Source organism: Prionailurus bengalensis, chromosome C1 (assembly GCF_016509475.1).
Source record: "Prionailurus bengalensis isolate Pbe53 chromosome C1, Fcat_Pben_1.1_paternal_pri, whole genome shotgun sequence".
In the NCBI taxonomy this organism is placed as follows: Eukaryota; Metazoa; Chordata; class Mammalia; order Carnivora; family Felidae; genus Prionailurus; species Prionailurus bengalensis.
This window is the reverse complement of record NC_057345.1, coordinates 184,864,343-184,876,196: the sequence shown is the minus strand read 5'-3', so window position 1 is coordinate 184,876,196 and position 11,854 is coordinate 184,864,343. Positions and strand designations below refer to the sequence as shown.

Sequence of the window (11,854 nt, the reverse complement as noted above, 5' to 3'; positions counted from 1 at the left end):
TTGTTAGATCATACAACTTCCTAATTGTTATAACTTGCTGCTGCATTATTCCTTTTATATTAAGCCTCCCTTTATCTTCAGTAATGGTTTCCCCTCTCAATATAGACTGCCTACTATTAATAATACAATACCAGCTTTCCTTTGGTTTATTTATATGCCCAGTATTTCTTCATGTCTCATTTTCTCTTGTAAGTATATGCCTTTTAACTACATATAGCTAACTTTTTATTAAGAATGAACATTGCTGGGGCACCTGGGTGGCTCAGTCAGTTGGGTATCCGACTTCGGCCCAGGTCATGATCTCACAGTTTGTGGGTTCGAGCCCCACATCGGGCTCTGTGCTGACAGCTCAGAGCCTGGAGCCTGCTTTGAATTCTGTGTCTCCCTCTCTGCCCCTTCCCTACTCACACTCTCTCAAAAATAAATAAACATTGAAAAAAAAAATTTTTAAAGAATGAACATGGCTGTCTTTTGACAGAAGGTTTATCCTTTGATGTTCATTACAATTCTGAGATATTTGTAATTATAATCATTCTACTGTCTTATTATGGGTTTTCTTTTACCATATTTTTCATTTTTCTTTGCCCCTTTTTCTCCTTCCTGTCTTCTTTTGGATTGAATTTTCTTTAACATTTCTTTTCATGTGGTTTGAAAGAAATACATTGTATTTGTATTATTGTACTGATTTAACCTAAAATGTGTAACATGCTTATTAACTTTATATTTTTAGTATTTATAGCTTTTTAACCAGCAGACTCTTCTAGACTAGTTCAAGGAAAGCCAAATTACTGAAACTATCTTAATGTTTTCCAACATAAAAGTTACTACATTTTTAAAAATATTTTGAGAAAAAATGTGCAGTCGGTCATATTTTTATTGAATGTATTAAGAAAACAGAAATTCTAATCTATAAATCAGTCATAAACTACTTTTTGAAAGTACATCTTCATGTTAAATCGCACAAACCAGTGACTATCAACTAATGAGGGGTACATGCACAAGGCATGAATGACGTTAGGAATGGTAGTATAGAGAGGATAGAACCATTTTTCCCATACCATACACTAAAAAAGGTGGTATCATCCATTTCCAGTTATTCCTAGAGCTGTCCCTCCAGCTTTACACAATGAGTCTTCCAGGCCCTCTGCAGATGTTTCATCCAAAATATTCTTCATGACTTGAAGGCAGGGCTCATCTCTCCTTGGAGCTATAATTTTCTTCTTGCAGATGGCACACTTGGTTTCCTGAAACATCCTGACATCTCATACCTTCCAGTTCTTAAGTGAGGAGCTGTGGACTTTAAAATCTATGGTGAGTAGTCTGTGCCATAAACCAAATGATATTTAGTTAACAGCCAAGGATGGAACTTCCGTACTTAGCCTTACCTTACTTTGAACATCCAAATATGGCTAAAACTCCCAATAGCTATTCATGAAAAGATGCAGTAGAAAGTATATTATTTCTAGTTGTCAATGCCATAGGAAGATCCTCCTGGTGTGTAGCTCTTCCAATTCCCTTCCCTTGTCATGAAAATATAAGTAGAAACTGATTAATATGATATAATCTTAAGCAGGGTATTTTAAATATGATCAACTATTCCCTGTTAGGTGGTTCCCATAATTCAGAGGATCTATAATACTAGTTAACCCAGGACTACCAAAAAACTAAGAGAAAGCAGCAATTTCCCCTTTAAACTGGTTAGTCCCTTCCCCTCAGCTCAAAGTAGTTCTTGGTGATAGAGGAAAGTAGCTTTGGCTGAGCTTCTCTTATCCTCAGTCTCAAAAAAGAATAAGACATTCTCTAAGAAGGTTAAAATCCCCATTAATTAATCTAAATTAGCTTGGTTGTTACTGTTTGGCCCTTCCAGCAATATTAACCCCCAAATTTGGTGTGCTCCTATTGATAAAAGATGACCAATGCTATCTAAAGCTCCTTCCTGTAAGAGGAAGGGTCAGGACCATCTGAGTTGTGCTGAAATGACATATTTCATACTGGTTTCATTTCGCAAGGGACTCAAAGCCTTTCTTCTAAGACTGATCCCCCTAACCTGTGCTCTTGGTTACCCAAATCTATGCTGGAGCTCCCTCCAAGCTCTCAGAACTCGTAAACCTTTGCTGCAAAAATAGACTTATGGCTGTCAATACATTCACACCCTTTTAGGTCCACTGATATTATTCACTCAGGCAAAAGATGAGGGCAAGGACCCACCAACATTTACAGCAAACTTGATCTCACCCACCAGAACAGTTGTTCTATATTTGGTAGAACTATGGATAGTGGGGAATTGCCTCCAGGAGACTATTTTAGATCATCATATAGCAGCTTTATGAACCAAGTCTCAGTCAAGAGGCATGGCCTCCCCCATAACTCCGGGTTACACTAATGTAGGCCAACAATGAAACTACATACTTACCAGGGGTGGAGCAGTCAGAGATCTAAGAAACCAGCCCTACATAATGCCCAAGGAGTAATCTGCTAAATGCTTCATACTGCCACTTGCTACTCAAGCTACATCATGATCATAAGGCATCCTAGATGAGACCCACCCAACCTAACCAACTACTGGCTTTACTTCAGTTTTGGAACTTCCCATATCTAAAGAGCTATTTCCTGGAGTGCCTGGCTGGCTTATTCAAAGCATGCAACTCTTGATCTTGGGCTTTTAAGTTCAAACCCCACATTGGTTGTAGAACTTACTTAAAAATTAAAAATAAAGAGCTATGCCCCAACCACAGGTCCAACTGTGCAAAAAAAGACCTGTGTCCATGTTCCAGCCTAGGCTTTCATGAGTACTTTAGCATCAACTTAATATTCAACTTATCCGGCTCTTCTCAGCCCCTATAGGGGTCATATAGGTCGTTAAGAAAAATAATGAGGACTACTTCCAGAATAACTTTGAGATATCAATGAAATCAGAGATGGTATCTATTTGTTCTTCCTGCCTATTCTTGATCTCCATATATAGCCACAGGTCTTATGACTTCTGAGGTGCCTAAGCTCTAAGTTCACTTGTAGAATGGCTCTCCAATATACAGTGATGCACCTAATATATACATTGACCACAACTTCTTGCATGACTTCATTGATAGGACTGTAGCCTGCTGAGTTGACAGCTACGTTACTTTAATATGATACGTGAACACCTGGTCTATCCCCTTCTGCAACTATGCCCCCAAGAACCCCAAAATGAATATTTAGGAGCCTCAAGGTAGTAGTTTGGGAGAAACCTCTGTTCTGTCAAAGGGTGCATAAGATGCCCTCTCTTCAGTTTTAAGTTTCACCTTTCCTCCACTTGCCATTCCTAAACTGTTGGATCAAATTGAACACATCAACTAAGTACCCAAAGGATACTTGTTTTACATACCTTGCCCCTGACAGAGAATCCAACTGGTTCATCTTCCATATTACCACAGAGTAACTTAGATCCCCACTTCTTCAGAGTATCCTGTATTAATTATGTATCTATACTAATTATGCCCTCTTCTCTTTCGATTTTCTATTTTCTTGTGCCCTTTGGTACCATAAATATACTGGTAGCCAATTAAGTGCCTCTATAAATGACAAGCTGCACAAAAGGAACTCCATTAACACCCAGCAAGTCAAGATCCAGTGTATTGACCAGCACTAGGCCATAGGAAAGATCATTCAAGTGGAAGTGAATGTCCTTTCATAATAGGAACAGAAAGATTGCTATCAAGGCACTTCAACAGCAGAGGTTATCATACCACTGGTTTTCCAAGTCTGTTTTGTTCATTCATATAAACACATCTCATTTCTTTTACCACTCTGCTCTATCCAGCCCTCGAGAGATTATACCCCTCCTACACCCCAGTAATCTGCCCTACCAATCCCAGAAGATAGCTAGACTATGTCATGTGGAAAGCCCAGGATTCCATTATGAAGAGGAGGGTCTGAAGGAACATTTGTAGAAATGGTCCTTCCACCTTTAGAATGCCTTCAAGCATTCTTTCCTAAGCAGTGTTTCCAAGCAACCAGAAATCTCTCACCATATTGATTAATAAACAGAAACTGGAGCTGAATAGTAGCACCTAGAATAAATCTGGGGGAACTACCAGCACAATAGATGACTTCATAGTGAGCTCTCTCTGCTTGCTACCATGCTGAGAATGAATATTTCAAGGCAAGTTCTCATTTTAAACTTTGGCCTAGCTATCCAATCACCTATGAAGCATTACACTGGCTTACTGTGTTGTAGTCATTGAATAAATTGATACCTTAACATCTTCTCTGTGATATTCTCTTATGGAGCCTTGGAGAGATCCCTAAATCCAGTATGAGATTCTTGGAGCATTGATCATTTCCTCCCTTCACCATCACCTTCAACAAATTCAACAGAACAGATCTGAATAAGGTACTCACAGACTTTTAAACTTTAATAACTTAAGACAGCAAAAGAAATAATCGGTAAAAAGTACTTGAAAGTATATGTATTAACATTTATAACTATTCCACAATGTCTATATTGTATTATAGATTCTGATTTGCCAAATGAGATCACATAAGGTAAATTATGTATGTGGTAACAAAATTATGATTCAGAAATAAAAAGAAAATATAACCATTTTGAGCTGTTTACAAATTTTTTAAATCATACCTGTAAACCTGTTATTAAAGTTTAAAATTTTTAACATAACCAACTCGAGAGCTTTATAATTTATCACGGATAGTCCAAACGCATTTGATACATTTACTTATTACCTTACTAAACGTTTAATAGAGTAAATGTCCTTTTTTAGTAGTTTGAAAAAACAGGATTCTGATCTTTTTTTGTTGCTTTATGTAAAACAGCAGTGGTTACAGTCTTCCCTTATTTTAAGAAAAGCAATGGGGTGCCTGGGTGGTGCAGTCGGTTAAGCGTCCGACTTCAGCCAGGTCATGATCTCGCAGTCTGTGAGTTCGAGCCCCGCGTCGGGCTCTGGGCTGATGGCTCAGAGCCTGGAGCCTGTTTCCGATTCTGTGTCTCCCTCTCTCTCTGCCCCTCCCCCGTTCATGCTCTGTCTCTCTCTGTCCCAAAAATAAATAAACGTTGAAAAAAAAATTTTTTTTTTAAAAAGAAAAGCAATAAAATTTTTCTTTAAATTCTGCCAAATTAGCAGAAAACAAATTTACCCTAAATATTCTGAAATGTCAATGTTAGGTAATCAAATATGTGAAACTGTAGAGCCATCTACTGGTTGAAGTGTAATGTTACAAATCACAACTATTCAGACTATTAACAGAGTAGGTAGGGAGTCATAGTTGTAAGAAATGAAAATATAAACGTGGGCAAAAACCATCTTGTCTAGGACACTGGTTTTTAAAGGCTTAATAAAGAGACCTGTTTATTTTTAATAGGAAACCCAACATATATAACAAAGTAGGACTACTATGTAAAAGCTGAGGTAGGGGGCCTCCAACCCCCAGTCTTCACTAATTTGCCCAGCAGAGGCCAGGACAATGGAAAACAAGCCATAAGAGGTAGTCTGGGCAAATAACATTAACTGTGGTTTGGAAGGAGGCACAATGAGAAGGAATAGTATCAGCAAAGTTGTCTCTCACCCATCTTTGACCCTGGAGACATCTTAGAGACACTGGTGTACAAAGGATAGTGGTTAATGGGCACAGAGAACTGAAGACTAGGAGGGGAGGCACCTGAAAGGCTACAAACCTCTTATCACAGTGACACTGTTTATGTGCTCATATGATGCAACACTTTAGAAAACATTAGCATAATTTTCCTAAAAATGCAAAATAAGAAAATAACACATTTGCTTTTTTACCACAAGCCAATTTAAAAACTAAGTTTCTAGGTCCTATGGGCTTTTACCAGCCAGGCCCTAGACTGGTCTAGTCTTGGAAACAAGAGCCCAGTTTCAGGTCCCAGCCTCCTCCCTTCAAAAGGACATGGATGTCCATAGAATCGAGGCAAGAAACAGAGCTCTCTAAGGCCCCTCTCTGTGGCAGACACCCCCAACCTGGATAGCAGCTTATCAGCTAGGCTTGGGGTGACAGGCTGGAGCAAAGTTCCAAAGACTCGCAAACACTCCAAGGCTACATGAAGCACAGTACCCAGCCAGGGGGCATCCACTGGGCTCTCCCAGTTCAACTTCCACGGTGCATGCCTTTGGACAAAGCCATTGGTTTGCCGGACACAGCTGGACACTGCCTCCAGAGCTTTATAGATCTGAAAGTTATCATAGTGGTCGGCTACCTGCTTGGGCAGAGTGGCCACTGCATTCACCAAAGCATAGTCCTCTGCCTGAGCACGAACTGACGGCCCCACCAACCCTGGCTCACTGGGAAAGCAGGTAGTGCAGAAAACCGGATAGGTCCCAGAAGGATTTATTCTATTGGCAGTACACCGGTTCAAGAGGCCTCCCAAAGCATCTGCCAGCTCGGAATCTAGCAACTTAACCACCTTTTCATCATAGTAATCACAGTCCCAGTTGGGGACGCCCTGCCGAAGAAGAAAGTATCGGAAGCCATCCACAGTATAGCGATCAAGGCAAGTCCTGGGATCCACCACGTTGCCCAAGCTTTTGGACATCTTTTGGCCACAGACCGTCCAGTGTGAGTGGACATAGATGCGGTGTGGTGGGCTCATGCCGGCCCCTAAGAGGAGGGCAGGCCAATAGATAGCGTGGAATTTAAGAATGTCCTTGCCTATGATATGAGAGGTGGTTGGCCACCAAGATTTGAACTCAGCATTTGGGTAGCCAATTACAGTAAGGTAGTTGACCAAGGCATCCAGCCATACGTAGATGGTCTGCGAGTCGTCCCCGGGCACAGGAATGCCCCAATGCAAGTGGCTGCTCCTTCGAGAGACTGACAGGTCTGGCAGCTCCTCCTCTAGCCACTGAAGAACTGCGTGATGAAATGGCTCAGGGGTGATTGCCTGAGGGTCGCCCCGCAGCCACTGCTGAAGAGGCTCTCGGAACTGAGAAAGCCTGAAAATGTAGTTTTCTTCCTTGGTCCAGACTACGGGATGCCCACTCTCTAAAGACACAGGACACGAATTCCCCGAGGAACTCGGCTGCCTGGTGACCTTGGCCTCAGGCAGGAAGCACTCTTCGGAGGCGCAATACCAACCTTCATAGAGACCCTTGTAGAGCAGACCCCGGGCCTTCAGCAATCCCCAGAAATGCTGCACAGCGATCCGGTGCCGGACTTCGGTGGTGCGGATGAAGTCGGTAGAGGAGATGCCAGCCTCCCGAAAAAGCTGCTGGAACTGGGCAGAGACTCGGTCGCACAGCTCGGTGGGGGCCAGGCCCGCAGCGGCTGCTGCTTGCTGAATCTTCAGGCCATGCTCGTCGGTACCAGTGGAGAATCGCGTGGCGGCGGCGCTGGGAACTCGGAGGCGACGGTGGCGGCACAAGGCGTCTGCCAGTAGCGCCGAGTACAGGTGCCCGATGTGCGGCGCCGCGTTCACGTAGAAAATGGGTGTCGTGAAGAAAGCGCGCTCGTCGCGAGCATCGTCGCGGGCATCGTCGCGGGCACGGAGAGGGACCGAAGTGTAGTGGCGGGGGGTAGAGTACTCCAGGAGCGAGACTCCTCTCGTCCCCGGCCGTCTTAGCAGCCGCAGGGCAGAAATCTGCACCATGATGCCGGCCTAGTCGCGGCAGCGGAGGGGGCGTTCTGGAAGCACGTGTGAGGAGCGCATGCGCAGCCGAAGTGCACCGCCGCTTCCGGCCGGCCGGAAAGCCAATGAGGTGGGGTCTGCAACGCCGGCCCTCTCCCGCCCCGCCCACGCCTTCTCTCTGCGCCCGCGTTGGACGTTGGGGCTGTGAAAGTGGAAGCGCGTGAGAAAGCTTAAAGGAGCTGGGCTTAGGAGAGGTTCTGAAAGCAGATAAATCTTTCTCTGACGTCCTATGCGCCTTGCTTTGGGTTGTAGTTTTATATTTGTGGATCTCTTTTCCTCTCTAGGCTGACTTGCTTGTGAGGCAAGAATTTTATGTTCAGGCATTTCTCAAACCCAGTGGCCGGCACGTTGCTGGACACAACAGTATGCGCTTTACATATGCCCTGTTCAATGTAGAGATCTGAAATATCTAAATTTTATCTCAGAACCTAGCAGCTAGACACAATAAATCTGGAAGAGGGAGGTAGAAAGTAAGAAAAATAATTACCTAGAGCACTTGAGGGAAGAGTAAGAACATGCAAAGTAAGGGAAATGTTTTCTCTAAACACAATCTTGAATCAACCAAGGATGTAGATATGTGCCAAAGATTGAGATCCAGAGACGTGAAATGCAGGCTGTTGTCACTGATAAGGAAGAGTCAACCTTCAACTTTATTTCTCAAAGTAGTTAGCAACACTTCTAAAGCAGTGTTTTGCCAAGTTTGTGTTTAGTGGTGGAACTCTTACCTCTTTTTGGGTGAATGCTTCTGGAGCCCAGAACTGGATTAATATTAATCCTTGCTTCATGAAACACTCTTATCTTTGCTTTGGTCTATGACTATCTTTTTTTTTTCCATTTAATTTAAATACTACCTTCATTTCATAACAAAATGCAGTGCAACACCAGTGAACCCACAACCCAACCTAAGAACTAGGTGTGGTTGTCTATGTGTGGTCCCAGAAGAACAGCATTAGCAGCACCTGGGACTTTGTTAGAAACCATGTTTTAGGCCCCACACCCAAACAAACCCTTGCACCGATTCTGGGGGTGGAAACCAGCAGCCTAGGTTTTAATGAGCTCCCCAGGTGATTCTGATGAAGATTCAAGTTTGAGAACCACTGAACTGGAAGATTACCAATGATTTAGATCTATGTGCTCCTTTTCTCTCTGTTTTCCTCCCAGAGGTAATCGTCCTAAGTTCTGTACTTTTCCATTATTGTCATCACAAGTTAATTTTAATTGTATTTAAACAGTCTAAAAAAGGATATCATACTACATGTGGTCTTCCACTGGCCATTTTCACTCAACATTTTGTTACTAAGATTCATCCATGTTTCTTTCTATAACTCTAGTTACTTCATTTTGATTGGTGAATAATTTATGAATGGGAGCATTTGGTGAGTTGGATCTTATTTATGTGGTGATATGGAAAGTGGATCAATCAAATTCTCTATAGATGTTACAATAGGAACAACAGATAATTCTTTGAGTACTTAGTTGATATGCTCTATTTGATCTAGCAGTTTACGAAGGGAAAGTGAAGAATAGGTAAAACCTAAAACTGGAGGGTATATACAGCACCCTCCAGAACTAGGAAGTAAATTCAGATTAAATGTCTGAGAAATCAAGTTTTCCAGTAGTTCTCCACCCCACACCCCTTTTCCATGGCATTAATTCTTTAGCATATGCAATATGTAATTTTTCTCCTGTTTTAATCAGGAAAAAAAACTCTCAACCCCCACTACTCCTCCATTACTTTCCTTCCCTTTATAGCAGACTCCTTAAAAGAAATGCCTATTGATGCACATCTGAGTGGTTCAAGTTGTTTGCTCTTAAGAATAGTACTACTGTTAACTTTCTTGTATAAATCTTCTGGTACTTACATGCTAAACTTTCTCTAGGTATGTATCTAGGAGTAATATTGCTGGATCATACAGTATGTGAAAGTTCAATTTCACAAGATAATGTCAAGTTGTTTTCCAAGATGGTTAAGCAAATTACACTCCCATCAGCAACATACAATTAAAGAGGTCTCTCCAATACTTGATATTAGCTACTTCTTAATTTTTTGCCAGTTAAATAAGTATAAAACATTATCTCACTAATGTTCATAGAAACATTATCCCCAATAGCCAAAAGATAGAAACACCCCAAATGCCTATCATCTGATGAATGGGTAAACAAATGTGGCATATCCATACAATGGAATATTATTCAGCCATAAAAAAGAATGAAGTACTGATAACATGCTATCACATAAGTAAACCTTTAAAACATTATGGTAAATGAAATAATCCAGACACCAAAGACCACATATTGTAGGTTCCACTTACATGAAATATCCAGAATAGATAAATGCATAGAGATAGAAAGGAGATGAGTGGTTGCCAGGAGCTGGGGGAAAATCGCAATGGAGAGTGAATGCTTAAAGTATATGGGTTTCCCTCATGGAGTGATGAGAGAAATCTGGAGCTAGATAGTGATGATTATCATACAGTATTGTGAATGTACTTAATGCCACTGAATTGCACACTTTAAAATGGTTAAAATGATCAATTTTATGTGTATTTTACCACAATACAATATAATCTCACTGTGGTCTTAATTTGCAATTTCCCAAATAGAAGGTGAAGTTAAGCATCTCTGTGTGTGTTTATTAACCATATATGTTTCCTTGCCTGTGAAGTGCCTATTTATATTTTGTGTCTGTTTGTCTATTGGCTTTTTTTTTCTTTATTTTCAGGTTTTTATATATTCTTGATGCTGTTCCTTTATTGGTTGATATTTGACAAATATCATTTACCAAATTGTATCTTGTCCTTTCACATTACACTTAATAGAAATTCTTAATTTTAATATAGTAGGATTTATGAAAATTTATCTTATGATTATTTTATTTAAAAATTTTTTTAATGTTTATTTATTTTTGAGAGAGAGAGAGAGAGAGAGAGACAGAGTATGAGCTGGGGAAGAGGCAGAGAGAGGGAGACACAGAATCCAAAGCAGGCTCCAGGCTCCAAGCTGCCAGCACAGAGCCCGACACAGGGCTCGAATTCACAAGCTGCGAGATCACAACCTGAGTCGAAGTCGGACACTCAACCGACTGAGCCACCCAGGCACGCATGATTGTTATTTTATGATTAATGATGATTATTTTCTGATTATCTTTTTGCTTTAAAAATAGTTTTTAGTACTCTTACATCAGAATAAATATTTATCCATATTTTCATATAAAAATGTTAAGTTTTCTTTTGATGTTCAAATTCTTCATGTAAAATTGAAATTTTTATATACGATATGAGGTAGGGATCCAATTTCATCCCCATATAGATAATCAAATGTCCCAGCTCCACTTTCTCCACTGATCTGCCATGCCACCTCCCTCATATATTAAATTTCCACATATGCAGATTTCTGTTTCTGGGCTTTTTATTCTGTTGTATTGGTTAATTTGTCTATGCCTTGCTAAAAAACAGATTTAATTACTATAGCTTTCTAATAAGTCTTAATATATAGTTTTTATATCTCCTTATTCTCCTTCAGAAGTATCTTAGACATTCTTGGTCTTTTTGTCTTCCACATATATATTAAAATCAACTTGAGGATGCCTGGGTGGCTCAGTCAGTTAAGTGTCTGAGTCTTGACTTTGGCTCAGGTGAAGAGTCTTACAAATTGTGAAATTGAGCCCCACATAAGGCTGTATGCTGACAGTGCAGAGCCTGCTTGGGATTCTCTCTCTCCCTCTCTCTCTGCCCACCCCCCCGCCAAAATAAATAAATAAACTTTAAAAAATCAAATCAAATTAAATCCACCTGAGAGATTCCATGCGAAAAATCTGTTAGGGATAAGGTCACCATTGCATTAAATCTACAGCTCAATGACGGGTGTCAAGGAATAGCTAGAGAGATAATTACAATATTAAGTGTTCCTAAAAATGTCTATGTATATCTCTCCATTTACTTGCCTCTCCTTTCATGCTGTTCAGTAAAGTTGCATAGTTTTACATATACAAGTCTGGCTTATATTCAGTAGATTTATTCCTAGAAACAACATAGTTAATTGATAATGTACCTGTTTTCCTTTTCTGAAAATTATGGGGGTTTGTTTGTTACTGGTATATGAAACTGACAAAATCTACACTATTCTGTTTGAAGAAAGAGTGGTGTGATGGACCCAGGGCCCTGCCTGCCTGGCCTCTCCTCATGATCAAAGCCCCCTCTCTTCCAAAACTGACAC

General features: G+C 40.8%; 2 protein-coding genes across 2 annotated transcripts in view; one reads left to right on the top strand and one right to left on the bottom strand.

Moving 5' to 3' along the window:
- The first annotated feature begins 4,281 nt into the window (after positions 1-4,281).
- Positions 4,282-11,854, top strand: part of RFTN2 (raftlin family member 2) — a 78,022-nt gene continuing 70,449 nt past the window's right edge. Inside the window, exon 1 of the mRNA XM_043577405.1 lies at positions 4,282-4,372. The gene's annotated coding sequence lies outside the window, so the exon portion shown is untranslated. The remainder of the gene's footprint in view (positions 4,373-11,854) is intronic.
- Positions 5,675-10,235, bottom strand: MARS2 (methionyl-tRNA synthetase 2, mitochondrial). The gene has a single exon (XM_043577404.1). The coding sequence runs from the start codon at positions 7,598-7,600 to the stop codon at positions 5,807-5,809; it is 1,794 nt and encodes a 597-aa protein (XP_043433339.1). The 5' UTR covers positions 7,601-10,235; the 3' UTR covers positions 5,675-5,806.